Source organism: Toxorhynchites rutilus, chromosome 1 (assembly GCF_029784135.1).
Source record: "Toxorhynchites rutilus septentrionalis strain SRP chromosome 1, ASM2978413v1, whole genome shotgun sequence".
Lineage (NCBI taxonomy): Eukaryota > Metazoa > Arthropoda > Insecta > Diptera > Culicidae > Toxorhynchites > Toxorhynchites rutilus.
In genome coordinates, this window is record NC_073744.1 from 3,956,210 (window position 1) to 3,976,577 (window position 20,368).

Genomic DNA, 20,368 nt, shown 5'->3' on the forward strand with positions numbered 1-20,368 from the left:
CAATGCAATGCGTGATGATGATGATGATGATTTTTTTATAGATCGTTTATTTGTACAGGCTCAGTTACACGAGTTTAAAGGAGCCAAATTCTATATCTCATTTTAGTTCTGAAGTATATTTACAATTTTGCTTATTCTACGGTTGACACATTAAGGACGGCACGTTTTGGTGCAAACTTGAACGCTTCATCTGTTCGGATTCCACGAATGAGATCGTTTCCTTTGATGTGGATGAGACGAATGCGAGCCATCGGTGGGCCTTGTTAAAATCTTGGCAAACCAAGGACTTAACCTTCAAGTGTAGAAAACACGGGTTATTTCGTGATCCATCCATAACAGACGGAACGCGAAACACGAGAAATCTCGTGAACGGTCCGCAATGTGTTAAGGGGGTATTCTAGTGTAGAGACACGAATTTCGGACGTTTTTTCGAACTCCGTAAAAATAAAACAAAGAATATTTTTACTATCCATTATATCATTATTCGTTTATCTATCTTTCAACAATAAAACAAAAATAGGACGGAAAAAAAATATTCATAATTAGAATAGTTACATGCTGGTGAAGTGAGGGTGTTCAAAAAAAAGTTGTGCCATGGCGTACACGATTCCAGTCCTTCTGGTTATCTGAAACAAAAAAATCGAACGTTTGGCCATAGGGAAGCAGCTCATAATAGATTATTCCTTGACAATCCCACCAAACACTGTTCCAGCACCAGCAGAACCTTCCTGGCCGTTAATGAGGGCTTGGCCACCGTCTGAGCCGCTTCAGCGGGCTTCGACCATGACCGTTTGCGCTTCACGTTGTCGTAAGTGACCCACTTTTCATCGCCAGTCACCATCCGCTTCAGAAACGGGTCGATTTTGTTGCGATTCAGCAGTGATTCACATGCGTCGATACGGTCAAAGATGTTTTTTTGCGTCAACGTGTGTGGCACCCATACATCGAGCTTCTTTGTGAATCCAAGCTTCTTCAAATGGTTAATAACGGTTTGATGACTTATCCCCAGCTCTTGGCCGATGCTACGGCTGCTACTATGCCGGTCTTTCTCGGCTAATTCAGCGATTTTGTCGCAATTTTCGACGACAGGCCTTCCGGAGCGTGGCGCATCTTCGACGACCTCTACACCAGAACGAAAACGTTGAAACCATCGTTGTGCGGAGTTTTGCCTTTGTCATAGTAGTACTGTAAAATATGTCGGATTTTCTCTTTATTTTGCTCCATATTTGCGACACTATAACTCACGAACGACTTAACCAAACAAAACACTGTCAAGGACTATATTATAGCGCGCCTTACCTTTCCAACAAGCTGTAGTATGACTCGATACAATGAATACAACTAGAACTACGCGCTTACAACGACACCTCGCGGAAATACCGCAGGACTTTTTTGACAGCCTAATATTATCACAATTCATACGCACATACTTTGCCAGATTGACAGCCATGGACAGATCAAAATGTACAGGGAAATTGATGTAGCCAGGAAAACAAACACGATTGGGAATATACGAAGAAGGATAAACCTGCATGGAGATGAACTCATGAATCCGGAGCGAAAATTTAGCTCGATAAGCTGCTCAAAATTTCCGATCACCAATTGGTTCATAACCTTACACCGGATGAGGAACCGAAGAGATAGTAAATTGAAGCGATCTTTTAGTGGGAGTACGCCTGCCAAAACTTCGAGACTCATGGTATGCGTTGAGGGCAGATACGCAATACGGAGACAAAGATACTGAATTCGCTCGTGTTTAATGAGGTGTGTTTTGGAAGCTGATTGAAAACAGAAACTGCCATACTACATCACTGAGAGAATAGTTGTTCGATACAACATTAAAAGATCTTCGGGATGGGCTCCCCACCAGCTGCCGGTAATTGTACGGAGAAAGTTCATTCTTTGTTGACATTTTTTACTCAGATACCTAATATGGGCCCCCCCAAATATATTTGGAGTCGAACCAGACCCCAAGATACTTGAATGACATAGCATGAGTGATCGGTTTACCCAAAAGTTGCAGGCCAACGACGAATAGTGGAACCTGGGATGGGTTTCGTTTGAGCGCGAACTGCGCTATCGTAAATCAAACAAGATAGGAAGTTATATTCCTTCAAAGGAGGAAAACCATCTCCGGAATTGATGGCTAGAGCAATCGCGTCCGCATATTTTCGCCATTCAATGTGTCTTGTGAGGTCATATGCCATGTTTATAGATTCAAAAGAATTCGACCCAGTGGTGATGGAAATTTAGATTGGCAAGTGATCACTACTGTTGGGGTCCTGGATTACATTCCACTTGCAATCTAAAGATAGTGAATTGGAGCATAGCGAGAGGTCAAGAGCACTTGGGTTAGCAGGAGGTTTAGGTACACGTGTTGTTTCCCCAGTGTTCAAAACGTTGTGTTTGAAGCTGTTACAAAGGTCATATATCAACAATGAACAGTTGACATCGTACTGTTTCCCCCAGGCGGGAATTTGTGATAGTTGAATCGAAAATATTAAAACGCGAGCGACTACAGATTGAAGTGTTTTATTAGTTTTCTTTTTGACACACTGTGTTATACGACATGCTTCCGGATTTGTTTTGCTGTTTCTCCAATAATATCGCTGCCTTGAAACAAACTATTCTTTCCCATTGTGTGTTAGCGCAGTGGAACTGATTTTCTGCCACACTCTCCGCGACTATCTGTCTACTTGTCCCAGCTTTCGGCGATTAATTGGGCAGCTGCATATACATAATCTATACCATAACTATGACACAAACTTAGCACACGAAGTCTTTTTGGTTAGCATCGGTTCGAACACTGGCGCCAGTTAAATATACCGCTGGCGGTTGACGTGGAGCAATTGAGGATATTATCTGATTGCAACAAGTTGTCGCCTAGAATTCTTTCTGTATGTGTTTAACTGTTAATGCGTCTGATAAGCGTATCCATTGGAACTAAGTTTAAATATACTTTACTTGAAACGTATTGTATGGATATTACTACACAGGATTCAATGAGCGTTTAAAGTAGTAAAAATATATTACAGATATTGCGAGAGTGATTACGTTCAATTGCTTTATGTATGGTCTGCCTCTTTCCTAGCGTAGTTTTATAGTTCGTGGAAAAGAACGATAGACAAAACATAAAAACAACAAAGTTTGTTTTTGTTTAAATCTAATTTCGAACACTTGTTGTCTATTCTGTTTCTTACTGGCGAACAAAGTCAATATGTGCCCTCTGTTGGTAACTTTCATTTTCTGTAACGTAAATATATTCGAGAAATGCCTGTAACTCTCTAGTGGAGGTTCTGCCCCCAGGTTAATACTGCTTGAAATCGACTCCCCTCGATGCGGGAGTCGCAAATTATATCACACATCTATCTGACCTTCTCTATTAACTTTACAGTTTTTGTTGTAGTAGAAAATTATTTAATACACGCATGCTTGGAAGTGAACAAAAACTTGTCTGTATCTTTTTTCGGCATCTCAATCTCCTCAGCCCCTCTTCAACATGACCAATTAGCCAGTAAACGATAAAAAGCGAACCGAAAAAAACTCAGGGAAATACATCTCAAATCCATTTCGTCTTCACTTCAAGACAAACGAACCTCGCTTCGGTGTTTGTTGGGGTGTGATGTTAACTTTTTGTAGCGATTTGTCTGTCGATTTGCTAAAGAAGTATTTGATTTACGCCGCGCTACCGATAGATGTCTCTATAATGATAAATGTCATTTTGCTCCTACGGTTCCAATCAGTCTCTTCCTATCTGCAGACAATAAAATGCTCGCTTCGCACGTCGACTATGAACGGAATGGTTAAAAGAATGGGAAAACTCCTGCGATAACACGAACACAATGAACCATAGTCAAACATTTACAGCTGTATCGTACGGTTACGACTATTCTGCACTTGGAAGATTTGTTCCGTTATAATTAGATTAAAAATTCTTCTACCAGAGATTGTACTACCGATAAATGCATTCTGATTTTTTTTGTCACCTTAAGTTAGCTATGTTTTCGCGGGCTCACTATACACTCATTCTATCTCGTACTCGCGCTTGCTAGAATTTACTCATGATTTGCTTACTTGATCTTCATTAAAGTTTCGAAAAAGGAAAAACTAAAAAAATAGTTGTATATCATTGTGTTTTTTGTTGTTGTTGTTGTTATCTTTCTCAGTTTTTGTTTTTGTCTCATCCAGGAGCCTGTTGTTCGCTTCTCGTTTCCGCACTAGAAACTCTCTGTCTCTCTGGTTGATGTTGTGTCTCACAGCCGTTCTCACTTATCGGAAGGGATATTTCTTCTCGATCCAGTTGTATATGGACGTCTGCGAACGGCTGACCCACTCCACGTTGGCCGCAACCATGCTCAGGGTCATGTTCAGGTTCTTCATGCCCGGTCCCTCTCCGAAACGTTCCACCAGTGATTTCAACTGCAATGAACATTTGTTAAGTATTATCATTGGTTTGATCAGGTTTTACACTTTGCTTCCGTCATGATAGAAATTTTTAGACACTAAAAGTAGATAAATCGTAGACTTCATGCATTGATCTTGGGTTTTTGTCGACATAACCGTGGAGTTACTCATGGATTTACGAACCGATTTATCTTTATTTATGCGGGTGGTTTTAAAGGTTGCAATATCTGGACGCAAAAAGGGACCTATCTCGGAACCATATAAATGAAATAAAAATATTGAGTACTCAAAATGAAGATCATTCAGGAAAAATTGCGAAAAATTATTCCGATTTTATTTTCAATAAAACTCGAGCTGTTTTTCAAATGCCATCGATCATATTATAAACACTCTTTTCTCTAACCTGAGCGGCCATTTTATTTCACCATCTCTTCATTTCTGTCACTTCCCGAGTCACATTTTCACCTTTTTTCAACTTCTGTTTGTCAACTCTCAAATTCGCGTTGACGGCATTGAGCTTCGTTTACTAGTTTAGAAGAGCGTCAAAGAATAATTGATTTTCAGGCGGAATGAATACGTTTTTAACATGAAAATAATGAATGAAAATTAACTTTTCCGCATCATATTAGTATCAATTTTGAATGAAAAACACAAATCTCATGCGAAAATTGTTTTTCAAGACTACTTTATATTACAATGAAAAGATAACATGTTGGAAATGTATAGACGAATCTATATACATATATAAAAATCGCGTATCACAGTGTTTATGGTCGAGCTCCTCCGAAACAGCGAAACAATTCATGGTCGCATGTACGTGAAGGTAGAGAGACTGCGATTCCTGCGACACAATAAACAGGAGCGGCGTGAGGAGAAATACATTCACTTGTGAGACGCTTTCATGAGCAATGCCAACACACCCTTTGCTATGCCTGACCAAAACGCAAGGCCATGACGTTATAGTACGTATGTTTAAACAAAAAAATAAATCTTTTGAAAGCATGAGGCTACAATCTCACGTATTCGATCTCACACGTTCCTGGATGTATTCGGTTGGATAGCAAACGCGAGGATTACCTCATAGACACATGTTGAGTTTGATTAGTGGAAGAAATATACCCTGAGGTAATAGTAAAATAGTAAAATTTTCTCGGAGTTTCCAGATCCTACTTCTAGATCGTCTACTGATCAACTACTCATCAGTATTTTGAAATTCGGTCGATTAGGAGTTACCCGAATGGATCGCAATTTTGCATTCTGTACTCCGCTGGACTCAAACCCAATCGAGTTGTGCAAATTTGGCAAAGAAATGCCATAATTGAATGAAAAAACTCCAGAAAATATTATTTCTTCAACTCAGTATTGACGTGGGACTACGTCTAACCGGAATATATAGGGGATAAAATGAAAACCTAAACACAGAACATGCAGGAAAAAATGCAAGATTTCGAATGCTTATAACTCAAACATTTCTTATTGGATCAGAAAGATGTTTGCATCACTTGATAGGGAATATTTCTACGCATCTATCGCAATTAATAAAATGTTATTTTTCATTAGATAAACAATTGAATAACTGTAAAATGTTAAGCGTTATCCAAACACCCTGACTGCCTCGCTTTGATTGGCCCGATTTACGGTTTCCCCAACACAGCCATCTAAACCAAGCAGCCTTAGGGAAATCGGCATGGCAAATAAATGCAAGCCGGGGGTATGTTTGTTCCGACTGAAATGTGTCTCCCTAACACCGACTTCAAACCCATGGAACGTGTGGAAATTGCCATTGCAAATTCATGCATATCGGGGGTATTTTTGTTCTGATTGAAATGTGTTTCCCTAACACAGATTTCAAATCCATGGAGCGTGAGAAAATTGGCAAGGCAAGGTGGGGAAATCGGCTTTGCAAATAAATGCAAAATGCGAGCACTTTCATACTCGCTTGCCTTCGTGCGTTCTAGAATATGTTTCCCTAACACGGTCCTCTAAACTTAGGAACGTGGGAAAATCGTGCAGACACTAGAGGCAAATGAACATTCAAGTTTAAAGTATCTGTAGTATAAAAAGAAGAAGTTGAAGTTGTTGATTCATGTAAACCGGGAACTTCTGCACCCGCATGTTTTGTTTTTCCCTCCAAAAAGCGTTCTCCAAACACGGATTACAAAAGCGGCTACGAACACAACGCTTTGGCTCGGTTATTCAAGATAGCATTGAAGGATATGCCTTCATATCCTCTACTCACTGAATTTTCTACGCATACCTTTTGATGATTAGGCAAAATGTTAACGTACATGTCAAAATCGAAACTGAGTGCCTGAAGTTCATCAAATCCAGCAAATTCGCGGTTTGAGAAATACGTACACTTGAGAGATGCAAACTTCAGAGGGAAATGTGAAATAAAATAATCGTTTGATAATTCTTCCGTTCATATATTTTGTCCTAGCATACCAAACGTAAAAGGACTGTCATGAAATTTACTTGTAACGGAGAATATAATCATAGTCCCACGTCAACCTTGCGGTTATATCATAGGTATAACACACCCATTTTTTTAATAGCCATTTAATTCAGTCTCCTCAAAACAAAATTATTGATTCTAGGTCTGTGAGCCGTATGCGTAAATATAGGATTGACAAATATGAATTATTGGCACAGCTGAAATGACGTTGTCTTGACACGTTCTCTCCAGTCGGTGTTTTATCAGATTGTTGACAACATGAAGAATGGATGAAGGTGTGATGAAGCGGACGCCATTTATTATTCAACAACTTAAATAAATGCGTTTTGTTTGAAAAACGAATGGTGGTTGAATTATTTGGACATTGTTCATACACGAATACTGAAATAAGGATTAAAAATAAGAAATTGGTGGTTATATAAATTTTTGAAGAGATAATTTAGAAAAAAATAATTTTTTTTTTGTACTTCACAGCGCTGTCGTGCCATGTGCATTAATTTAAGCAGTGTGTTTCATCGCAAGTATTAGGAAAGTACTGTACATAGTATTGGCTTGTCGGTCAGCTTGTTCATTGGTAAAATAATGTAATGGGTTGTATCTAGGACACGACCGCAGTTTTCGACGTAGAACTACGGAATTATATTATTCAATCCACTTGTTCATCACTTCGAATATTATTTTAGAATACATCGAAATATTTGAATTAACATTCAGCTATTTAGTTTCATATTACTTCAGTAGATTCGACTCATGCATGCGACTCACAATCTTCGAAAGCTATCAGCTATTTTCGTTTATTTGGTTCCGTCCTCACTTTACGATTGAACTGCACTGTTAACTCGCATCAGACTTTCCCCTTCTTACTCAGATATCGATCACAAACTATAAACACTTTTGATCCTATATTCCGCTTGAGATATGATCAAACTCCACAACATGCAATAGTGAGGTTTCCCTGCTGGAATTTGAAAGAGGTCTTCCTCTTTTTATATCGAGCTGTGTGTGTATATGTGTGTGAAATAAGCATGAGGCATAGATGATATCGGTTCGTTGTGCTGAGCTTGCTAGCTCGCTCGCAACTGTGGTTTCATGCCATTCCATTTTTGTTTTTCGTCTCTAGCCCTGAGAAAGGTCCTTGTGGAAAGAAACTCTACTCCATACCAAATCTTTTGACAGCAAGTTGTCTGAAAGCTCTATATTTTTCGACGATTAAAATTGCACGTTGATCCATTTTGTTTTGACACCTACATTAAGTATCCGGCGTGGCCAAGTACTAAAATCGCGAAATCGCTGAATTTGGCTAAATTACGATCGGAGGTTGAAAGTATTGAGAACAATAAAGGCAAACCCGGAACTCTCAGACTACGACATGGCCAAAAAAAAACACAACCAGAATACCATTGAAGAATCAGTATGTGAGAAGATTATCATAACTTCCGAGCCTACAAGCAACTAAACAGGACGCTGATACAAAATCCGGTGGCCAAAAGACGCGCTTGAAAGTTGTACAACAATTAACCTTTAATCTTTTTAGTGAGATCTTTGCGAATTAGCGTACTTTTTTTGTCAGTTTGTAACATCAATACCAAACCACTGCTAGGGCAGTGTTAGTTTTCGTTTTTTGTAGGTGTTTGAAAAGGTTTTTTATCAAAATGGCAAGTAAGAGAAAAAAAAATAGATATTGTTACACGTACAATGATAATAAGTAAGACTTGTCGAGGAAAGGCATTGCGGCAAATAGCAGCTGCTGTCGGAAGAACCCACTCTACAGTAACGAAAATCATAAACAAGTAGAAATACGAAGGAACCATGGAAAATCTCCCAGGTAGAGGACGCAAACGGATCATATCTTCTGATGATGATGTAATTGTGAGAACATTGCGAAAGAACACTAAAACAAACATTCCTAAATTGCCTACCGAAGTAGCCGGCACCATTGGAAGACCTGTCAGCGCAGACACCGTCCAGAGAGTAGCATACAGGAACAATCTGAGAGATCGTGTCAGCCGTGAAAAGTATTTGTTCTCAAAGTTGAATATGAAAAAAAACGACTACAGTTTGCTAAGGTATATGTGAACAGACTTGAGGAGTTCTGGAACAAGGTCGGAGCCGGAAACCAATCTCTTTGAATCGGATGGAAGACCGATGGTGTGGAGGAAACCAGGATCGGTGCTCCAGGTTTCTTTTTGAGAAATACTTGAATTGTACACTCAATTTTGCCACGTCTCAATTGGAGATTTTTTGTTTGTATTTTAAACATGAATTAGAAATGTGACCACTTTAATTTTTTTGTTATCACTACATGAGAGTACAATTGATCGATTTCACGATGAATATGAGTCGCATTTAATTTATTACATTCTAACCCCGAAAAACTCAAAAATAACAAAGAAGCACTCAATGCACTCAATGGTGTTAACTCAATTTTGAGATATACTGTAGGATGTATGCTGATGGATGACGAAAAGTATGTGAACATGGATTCTGGACAGCTCCCAGGCCTGAAATTCTATAGACCACTGTCAGATGAGACGTCCCCGAACTCAGTACCGAACAGGACTGAGTTCATTGGCCACATCCACATCCTAAAGTCCTGAAAACTTCCGGGAAACAGACAAACGTTCCTCGAAATGTTTTAGCACAACACAGATGGTGGTTTTGGCCATTTACAACTTCATTGCGTTGCTTGTATCCGATCATGTTGGGTTTTCATAGAATTTGTGCAGAAATAATTCTTTTATTCTTTTGACGTAGGACTACGTCTTTCATTAAGGGTGTCAAATCAGAAAACAGGTCACGTTTTTATGAAATAAAGTTAGCGTTAATAAGCGTTTTTGCCGCGAACGGATTTTTGCGATTTACATACTAAACGAATCGGAAATTCCGTAAGATTTGTTTAATATGCCATACTGGAATCCCCTGGTTATTAAATGGTGAAAATTCATGAAAACTTTAAGTGTTTCTATTTTCCCATACATTTGTTCTGTCCATTTGAGTGCTTTCCCGAACAGAGATATCAATAACGAGCAACTTATCGACGACGGAGGGGAAATCGTATGATTTAAAGTCTCCGTGAACAAAGGAAAAGAAGAAGAATGAAGGGGAATACTTGCCTAGAGTATAAACAGTGGATCTCGCTGAGGCAAACTTTTATTCGGCATCGGACTGTTGAGTAATCCAGTTCACTTTGCTTTCGCTGCGCTTCGATCTAAGATTGGACCCCACCAGTGCTAATCCAACTTGGAAATCGTCGTTTGATTTTTCGGTTCGTTTTTCGCGTTATTCGTATCGTGTGTTCTTCTTTCCGCGTCATAAATTAGGCGCTTCGCGTAGTGTGCGATGAGAAAGAAGAAGAGGAAGGCAGGCTTGAGCCCTGCAGAAAACGAACGCATTGCCAGGGGCAATAAAATTTCGAGGTAAGCGTCATCTAATGATGCACGCGGTGTTGGTACAGTGCAAAACGCTCTCGCACTGAACCGAGCCTTCGCAAATGTGACACCGCACCGAACAACAGCGAAGTAGGCGATTTCGGCGCGTCGGTCGAAAATGTAAACGCCTTTACCCAGGCAGCCACCAAAATCAAGCTCCCCCCGCTGGTGGTGGAGGCGGTCGCTCTTGACAAACTCATCAGCGAATTCGCATCGATGGGTGTTTTTTTTTTTTTTTTTTTTTTTATTTTCCGTCTTCATAAGGGCTTCGTTGGTGCCTTTGAGAATGCATCAATGCATTAAACTGACGTTATGGCGAAGCAGACGTTAAGGTTGTGCACCAAAAAATTATTTGGGAATACCAAGCTTCTTGAATGTCTTACTGAAATGTTATAAGTTATTTGGGTTCGCGTGCCAGTCACAAAACTGCCTTCAACTAGGACTGCATTTGCGCTAATATTGATCATAATGAAGCATTGCTACTGTTTTCGAGGTTGTTATTAACAAAAAGAGTTTATTTCTCTTGTTTAGTCATCAAGAAAGTGAATGTTCTGGAATTTTGTATGTGATAAGGTTTCGCTTACCAGTAGCAAAACTTCCTCCACTAAGGGTGATAGCTGCGCTTCTCTCGAGCATGAGAAAGTAATGCAACTCTTTTCGAGGCCAGTAATATTAACAGAAGCGTTTCTTTTGAGAACAGCGCAAAATGATGAGAAATGCTAGTAGTTTCAAGCCACCAATGTATGGCTCTGTATGCATGCTATGGTGAACACTTGTTTGGCGCTTGGTTTACGCTTAGTTTGTACGAACGATATCTAGAGGTGCGATTCCTTTGAGGCAATACTAAATAACATGTAGCATGATATTTGATACTTGCAAGTGTTGTCATTGTTGTTGTTTACATGCGGTGCCAAAGATATATTGATGTAGTTATGAGATATGGAATAATGGTGCTGGTGCAACATGTATATAATCGACTGTAGCCGAGTCTATGTCAATTTCGAAAAAGGCCACCGGAATAGCCTTCGAGGTAAATTTTCAATGCATTGACATGAAATAAATTGTGACATACGATAGTTTTGCGAGGGCAAGAATGAATCATCAATCAATCATCGTCAACTGATTCTACAATGAAAAAATCATTTCAGAGATTATTCTACTAAGCAGTTGTTTCTAAAATTTCACAGCATTATAGAATAATATCCAAAAGTATAAACAAGCGACTTATATAAAATAACAGCGTAGTTCTAATTCAACAATGCGGTCGTATCTTGGACACAACCTCCTATATTTTTTAAATCTTTTTGTGTAGATAAAGAATCATTGTACATAAAAAATAAGAAAAATAAAAATCGACTGAAGCAAAGTTACCCACCTGAAATTCAACTGAAACCAGTCTACTCACCTCATCATAATCAAACTTTGTCGAGCCGTACTGCGTGATGGCCGATATGACCCGAGCGAAATTCACGCTTCCCTTGCCAAGCTTGGACTGGAAGTCGAACCACTTGGCCTGCAGAAAGCGGCACGCCATCGCTCCCCCCGTCGGGGTTCCGGCGATTGTCTCCAGCACCTGAACGATCTCCGTCACGGGCAGTGTAATGACGTGGGACAGCAGTCGATTCTGCAGCCAGGCGTCCTTTGTCACACCCAGAGCTCGCAACAGCTCCATTCGCTCCTCGGAGCCAATATCCTTCTCGCGACGCATCGAATTATACAGCGCCCAACAGTCCTGCCAGTAGCGAATCTCGCCCGAAAGCACCGATCCAATGTATGCCACCGAGCGTAGATTCGGTGGGATGCTCGATTGGTCGTTCATTAGCTCTTTGGCGTTCCGGATCGCCTCCGGTTCTTCCCACAGGACGGCGCTCAACAACACCGCCGGCCGAAGTAACTTCAACTCTTCCTTTCCGGTATCGTTCCAGGTTAGTTCCTGGATCGATTTGGCTAAGTTCTGGCGGATGTACTCTGCCAGTACCAGATAACATTCGGAGTACTTGAGAATCTTGCGCCATTTTTCCAAATGCTTCAGACCCACCAGCACTGGACCCCAATCCTGCTCCTTCGGGAAGTACGAGATCAAATCCATCGCAAAGTCACACGGAAGCAGGTTCGCGTGGCACAGCGTGAAGATGTCTGACACGAGTCCAACCCGATCCTGGATGCAAAAATTGTGATGAAATTGGTCATTTCATGTGTGCATGAGAGGTAGCTACAACTCACCTGTGTATTGAAAATGTGATGATTGATCTGCAGCTGCTGGACTAAATTGATCCAATTGTCCTCGTGATAAAGCACCCGATAGTATCCAGTTTGCTCGTGATTCAACTTGATCCATTTGGGGGAATGATTGAGTGTTATTTTTGCTGCGAACAAAAACAATCGTCATTAACGATAGATCATCATCCCGAACCCGATAGCACCCACTTTCAGTTGTGTTGAACCATATCGTCTTTGGCAGTTGCTCGCTATTGCTGGTTACATAGCTAATCGGGAATGTCCACCGGTGTCGCTTTTTCTCTTTACTACTCTGAGTGACCGGAGCGACCGTCGTCGTGCTAGTTGTCGTAGTTGATGCTTGATCACTGTCCTCTACGGCAGGATCGTCGTGAATCGCAACAAATTCAGCCGGAGCAAAGGGTATTTGGCTTATGTGGAGCTCGTCGCCTTCGCGTGTGACATTTATCAGCGGAAAACCTGCCAAATTTGTCCAAACGTTCATCATCTCTTTCACGTTTTTACTGTTGTTGACTTGCTTCGAACAAACCGTCCACAGGTCGATCGGTTCCGCCGTCTGATATCCAAAAACCTTCAGAAATTTCCCCAAACATTGTCGAAAATTGCTCTCACCAATTGCTGATTGTAACATCGCGAGCATCGATGCTGATTTGTCGATGAAGAACGCCTCATTGTCTCCCGATTCAGTCGTTCCCGTATGGATGCTCTCCCAACCCTGCAAAGTATCAATATCCATCGCTCGAGTCGTAGTTTCGATCAGAAACAACTCGCTCATTGGCCATAAAGGCCGAATCGGTGTTAATATGAACCTGCTGAGATACTTGATGATGCCTTCCCATAACCAAACATGTTTCCACGCCTTCGGAGAACTCAATCCACCGAAGTACTGCTTCACAATTCCCTCCGATATCTTCACCACTGACATGTGATAATCTTTGGTGGATATTTTCTCCGGCGAATTCAGAAACGACGTTCGACAAACGATCAACCCTAGCGAGCTCGTCAGATCTTCGTTCAGTGTTGGCATAGCGATGAAATCTAGCTTTGACAGCGGATAGGCTACACCCAACCACTGCTGCAAGTATTCCAGTATGTCTCGAGATGTGTGCAGCACAAAGCTTCCCTTATCTACGTACGGCTTTGGGGCGTAAAACGAATACGCCGGTGCCGTCTTGATCTCCAGCGCATCATTGGCGCTGGTATGATTCGTCTCGGTTCCGTTGCCACTCCGAGTGGTGGCATTTCCCTGAATGACGCTCTCCGCTACCGCGGTTATGGTCTCATTTGCACTGAGTGATTTTGCGGACGGTTGATTGTTCGTCAACTTGAAAAGATTTTTCGACAATAGAACGGCAGTTAAATTTCGGAACGGCTTTTTCTCCGCCTTGGTCAGTTTAGATGGATGTTTCGTTGGCTCTAGCAGCGGCTTGTGGGTCTCCTTGGTGACGTTGACGGTTTGATAGATCGGTGATGGATCCAGAAGCTGTCGCTTGAAGTCACTGATCACCCAGGAGATCGAATCCGGTGGAAGCGGTGGTGTGTCAGCGAAATCGTCTCGGAGCTGAAAGAAAAGTTGCATTTTTCTATGATGATCTTCAAATGATTTACCCAAGCGTTGCTAACCAATCCAGTTCCCATGTAAAATCCCACGTCGTCCGTATCTTGGACGATCGAATTCGACAGCCCTATGTGGAACCGATCCCGGAAGAGGGATATCCGATACGAAGCCCTCAGATGTGGCTCATCAAAGCACGGAAATGCCTTCCTAGCGCTTCCCGGACTCAAAACTGTTGCTGCCAATATTCTACAAAGAATGAATTTTAGGAAAATATCATCTTGGAGTGTGTTGTATTCTCTACTTCTTAACATTTGGCTCCGTTTCAAACTGGTCCACAAAGAAGCCATCCGGCTCGGTAATGAGCTTCGAGTACCATCGAATACTAAGCGTGTAATTAGCCTTTTTTCTCAACTTGTCCCTCAGCTCTATGTAAAGTTGCTGCCGCGGAGGATATTCCAATATTCGCAGGATCTTCAGCGCGTATCCTTTTGGGCCTACCAAAGCCTGCAAGAGAAAAATGTTGACTATGTCGTGTTTTTGGGAAACATCTTACCTTCTCTGTTATGTTCAAATCTTGTGCATGTAGCACAATAAAATTGGTTTCCTTTTCGACGTAAAACTCAACCGTAACTTGACCTGCAAGTGGCACGAAATGGCAAAGGTTAACAATCAAAAGCTAGGATACGCATCACTTCTACGAACCTTTCACATCCAGGGTGGTCAAGTTGGGATGTATCGTCAGCACATACCGATTCGGTCGTACATTATTCGGCAGGGTTGGCAGGAGCCACGGGAACGGCTGCCCATTTGTGGCGATCGGTTGAAACGGCTCCGAGCTGTTGTATCCCTCCGGGGTGAACCCAGGTGGAATCTTCCCCGCACAGGGACACACAGTCTGGGGTCCAGCGTAAGCTATCACCAGAGCGGTAGCTAGAAATGCAAAAAAAAGGTGCAACGATGAGACCGCGATCCAATCTGCGATTCGAATCGCCAAATGGGATTAGATGGATTACCGAGTAATGTGCCCAACACAATTGCTGTCACGCATAGCGCTCGCTTCTGTGAACATACGGCGACTCCTTCCCGTGCCGGCCGGCCGCTGGTACTGTCACCACCTATTATTTAAATTTGTAAAAAAAATAAATAATGAAAATTACCAATTCTATTACTTTGTCAGAAATATTTTATCATCAGCATTCGGCATCGTTGAGTAACTGCTAGCTGTGTAAATGTTACATCGTGAAATTGGTCGTAATTCAAGATTCGTGATGACTCATTCGTCTCACATAAAAGAGGAGAACTGAGAACATAGAAGCGATAATCAGACTTATACATTCGCATCGTAATTACCAACAAGATTCTGTTGCAATTGATCATAAGTACGGTCTATTTGTAAAGACTTCTGAAATGCAAAATCAACTAAATGTCGTTGAAACGACGTATATGAGAAATATGAGTTTTATTTGAAACAAACATTTCAATAAAATAATTCACGAACATTTATTAATAATTCTGAAACAGTTATTCATTTTTATCATTTTGAGTTTTTAAGATTTCTTGAATGTTCCTGAAAAACTGGAGGAATTTGTAGTATCAAATAGGGATTGTTAACCGATTTTACCGATAATACCGGGTTATTTTCCATTACCGAATTACCGGTAATTTCGGTAATTTTTATTTTTACACCATAAATATTATTTGCTACCATGCCGCTTTAAAATATTACTCGAGAATCAAATAAGATCGAAAAATCTCAACTGGCAGTGTTGCGTCGATTCTACGACCTGCGAACTTCAGCTCAAAAATCCCTGCTCGTTCTGAAAATGAAACACTGGATAAGCTTCAGCGATGAAGAACTGACAACGATAATGAAATTGGTTAATGCCTTCCAACCAGTTTTGGTCGCTGTTGAACTGCTATTGCGGAAGAAATGCCCCCTTTATGTAGTTCACGTCAGATTGCAATTTATGCTAGAGCAACCATCAGTAATTTCGAAGCAGCCGCTTGAAGCCCTGATTGAAAGGATTGCAGAAAGACGTTTCGTATATGCAGATTTGTTCCCATATATGAATGATCAAATTACTCGTAGTCATGCCACAACAATTAATGATGATATTGGCGTCTTCTATCAAACGTCACGGACTGCATTGATCAAGCAAGCATTTGAAATTGTTCCTGACTTGATCAAATTTGACGATGATGATATTGATTCAGTAGCTGAACAACAGGAGGAAAAAATCCACTGGACAATGCAGAACCTGCAGAGCAGTTGGGATCACGGAAAAACTTGAATGACGATTGCAACAATCAAAGGTATCAACGTCCAGGCCAAGCTCTATGTCTATAAACGGATTGATGAAAACCCTCGGAGATTTTTCGTACAGAGGGCATCAGAGGCAATAATGGTATTCGATGATCTTCGTACTGTACGCCCAACATAATTGGACTCTGAACGGGCGTTTTCCACTTCTGGAAACTTCATTAATGAGATCTGATCTAGAATAGAAGACGACAAAATTAACATTCTTTGTGACCTTAAGTATTACTTTAACCAACAAACTAAGTATCAAAAACTTGCAAAATGTTTTTTTTTGTAAATTAATCATTATCAAAAAAGTCGTTTCTTCAAGAAAATTGTTTATTTTAAATGATGTTTTTTACCGGTAATGAAATATTCATTACCGAATAATCGGTTATTGAAATTTTGGCACGGTAATGCAATCCCTAGTAGCAAACACATTGAATATTTTTATGTTTTTCTTCCGATACTAGTGGAGATGTATAAAGGACGTAGCTTAATATTTCTGTATATTTTGGATCTTCCTCTTATCGGGGGAAGATTCAAGCCGTGAAATTCAAGAACATCTAACGAAGTTGTGTGCGCTGCGTTTCATACCTATAGAACCACTTCATTTCTCTGAGTTTCCAGAGATATGTAAGAAGTCGGTTAAATTGAAGGATATAGTATAGGATATGTGTGGCAAAACGGTAGTCCGCGGTCTACCGGTCGCCTGCGTTGGTATTTCTAGGCGCCCGCCAGCTGGTCTAGGATAGTGTCATTTCCAAAGTTTATGAATTAAATATACCTTCACTTTTTGCCGTGATCATTTCATAAGGTGCTAACCGTGATAAATCATATTAGTTGGAAGAGCAGATATTTCTTCATCAATGTTTCCCTTTCAATTTCCTTCAGATTGTTAGTTACTTCATATTTGAAGATCCAGTTATTCGACCGTAACTTGTAATAAAGCAAAACATTATCACTAGGAACAATTTCAACAATGTTTTCTTCAGGCATATAATTTGTTAAATGACCATTGAAATGCTGAAACATCCGGCACAAGATATCGAACGGCGAATGCGTGTTTTAATGAAATATTGTTAATTTTATTTTAAAACCTTGATACTTATGTGAATAATTTGAGTAGATTTCTGTCAAGCAATATAGCCAGGAATAGAACAGTGATAGTTGGGAGGCGATCTGGCGTAGTGGTAACATTCATACCTCTCACGCTAGAGGTCACGAGTTCAATTCTCACTCTCGACATTCTTCCAAAAATGAAAGTAAAAGTGACGAACCAGCCAAAAGTGTTGAAAGTCGCTATAATACAGAAAAAAACGGTGATAATTGAGAAATTAGAAAATCCTAAAATTAAAAATTGGGCCCTATTATGTCATTCTAGTTGAACATAATTTTACTCTTTTGCTCTATTTTGCTGTACATATACAGTCGGGGAAAGCTGTCGGCATAAATTTTCGAGCTGTTTGGATTGCTTGTTGCATCCCTAATATTTTGCTTTGGGTAACATTTCGGCAACGTGTCGAAATATGCTATTCGCAACACACCACATTCGAGAAAGAATTGGATTCAATAAGATTCTATCGATTTAAACAATACGAAAATTTGCTCGGTATGATAGTTATAGGGATCGAATCGACCTTTCGATTCAATTTACATAATAGGGCCCTTTATTACCGATAGATAGTTCTTATATCTGAGGGATATATAGTAATCGAATGACAATTTCCTAAAAAAAATCAACGATATTGATTGATAAGACTTTACAGAAAATAAATTATTAAACATCAATTATTTAGCAACCGATAATTATTTTTATTTTAAAGAATAATTTATCACTTTTCCTTTAATTAACCCTCCTAATTTTGTTTTGAAGAGGCTGGCTATTGAAACCGAAAAAAATTGAAGAAAAAATATTTTCTGGAGTTTTTTTCATTCAATCATATACTTTTCTTTAAATAATTACCAATAAAGCCTAAAATGATCATAATTCCAGAGACACACACGGTCTGTGGTACCGTGCACCAGTATACGAGTTAAGTGCTCTAACAATACAACTTCCCGTCACCAATGACGTGATCTAATATTTGAACAATTAGTTGCCCGTGTTGCCCAAAAATTTGGCCTTCTCCTGGTATAGGATATAATGACTATCGTCAGTTATAAGACTGGCCATTTGAGCTTTATTGTTGTAAAGGGTGTGTCACATCAAATTGCATCACGGAAAAAACGCTGTAGAAATTCGCCCAGTAGACCGATCCTTTTGAAAATTTTAGACAGTAAAATAAAAACTATTAAACAACTTTTGGCATTTTCTTTTTATTCATACTTCGAGCCCAAGCCCGTATGCTCGCACCTTCCTCTTTACCCCGTCCATAAGGTTCTGTACAACGTCAGGTTGTAGTTTTTTTTTGAACAGAAATCCATTTTCTCTTGAAGTCCGCCTCCGATTTGACAACTTTTGGGTTCTTCCGGAGGGCCTGCTTCATAATCGCCCAATATTTCTCTATTGGGCGAAGCTCCGGCGCGTTGGGCGGGTTCATTTCCTTCGGCACGAAGGTGACCCCGTTGGCTTCGTACCACTCCAACACGTCCTTTGAATAGTGGCACGAAGCGAAATCCGGCCAGAAGATGGTCGGGCCTTCGTGCTGCTAGTGGTAGTAAGCGCTTCTGTAAGCACTCCTTAAGGTAAACCTGCTCGTTTACCGTGCCGGTCATCACGAAGGGGGCGCTCCGCTTTCCGCAAGAGCAGATCGCTTGCCACACTATGTACTGCGGAGAAGAACAACAGGCCCGGCAGCTGACGAAAGTCCGCTTTGACGTAGGTTTCGTCGTCCATTACCAGACAATGCGGCTTCGTCAGCATTTCGATGTACAGCTTCCGGGCTCGCGTCTTCCCCACCTTGTTTTGCCTTTCGTCGCGGTTAGGAGCCTTCTGAACCTTGTATGTACGCAGGCCCTCCCGCTGTTTGGTCCGCTGGACGAATGAACCTGACAAATTCAGCTTATTGGCGACATCCCGGACCGAACTTCTCGGATCGGAATATCACAAACTGCTTAACTACGCGCTTGTGATCTTTTTCACTGACGGAGCATCCATTTTTGCCGTTCTTCACCTTCCGGTCGATGGTTAGGTTCTCGAAGTATCGTTTTAGTACTCTGCTGACCGTGGATTGGACGATTCCCAGCATCTTACCGATGTCCCGATGTGACAACTCCGGATTCTCGAAATGAGTGCGCAGGATTAATTCACGACGCTCTTATTCGTTCGACGACATTTTTCCAAATTTACGAAAAATTGACAGTGAAGCATGGCCAACGTGATCTATACACTCTTATCTGATTATAAGCGAAAGCTGAAGATATAATTCCTAAAAATTAAATTTCTACAGCGTTTTTTCCGTGATGCAATTTGATGTGACACTCCCTTTATTCAAGCTTGAAAACAAGCTGACCGGTCCAGAACCTGAAGCCCCTATTCATCAAACCATACCATGGCTTTCCGGATTTTATGAATTGATGCCAAATTACCCAATTATCAATTAATTACCAAAATGTTTTTGACGCAAAAACAGAAGTAAATATTTCTCGATCTTTTGTACTCGAGAAAATCGACAACGAAGAAAAAACGATCACGATTACGATGAGATGCTCCAATTGATATAAAAACATGAAAAACAAACAGAAATCACAGATTAGTATGGAGTAAATACTTAGACGATATAAATACGTACGTTACAAAGATACAAGGTTTACAACAAATCTCTGCGCGAGGTATCTTCCCTGAGGCTTGGAAGCTTGCGTCGATAACTCCTGTCCACAAGGAAGAAAGCTTTCATAACGTCGGAAACCATCGCCCGATATCTATTTTAAACTGCCCAGCAAAAGTGCTATACGTCGATTTCTCCAAATCTTTTGATAAGCTACCCCACGACCTTGCTATTCTGAAAATGAATCGTCTTGACTTACCATCCTCGATCATAAAC

At 40.6% G+C, this 20,368-nt stretch overlaps 1 protein-coding gene across 2 annotated transcripts in view; it reads right to left on the reverse strand.

Annotated features, from left to right (window-relative positions):
- Positions 1 to 4,118: 4,118 nt before the first annotated feature.
- The window catches only part of LOC129776320 (endoplasmic reticulum aminopeptidase 2), a 30,143-nt gene continuing 13,893 nt past the window's right edge, over positions 4,119 to 20,368 (reverse strand). For both annotated transcript variants that reach the window (XM_055781901.1, XM_055781908.1), the window contains 9 exons: positions 15,097 to 15,198; positions 14,786 to 15,013; positions 14,637 to 14,719; positions 14,385 to 14,587; positions 14,149 to 14,329; positions 12,715 to 14,086; positions 12,511 to 12,653; positions 11,693 to 12,445; positions 4,119 to 4,419 (listed from right to left, as the gene is read on the reverse strand). In XM_055781901.1, coding sequence (XP_055637876.1) covers positions 4,270 to 4,419; positions 11,693 to 12,445; positions 12,511 to 12,653; positions 12,715 to 14,086; positions 14,149 to 14,329; positions 14,385 to 14,587; positions 14,637 to 14,719; positions 14,786 to 15,013; positions 15,097 to 15,198 — 3,215 coding nt within the window. In that variant the 3' untranslated portion in view covers positions 4,119 to 4,269. The remainder of the gene's footprint in view (positions 4,420 to 11,692; positions 12,446 to 12,510; positions 12,654 to 12,714; positions 14,087 to 14,148; positions 14,330 to 14,384; positions 14,588 to 14,636; positions 14,720 to 14,785; positions 15,014 to 15,096; positions 15,199 to 20,368) is intronic.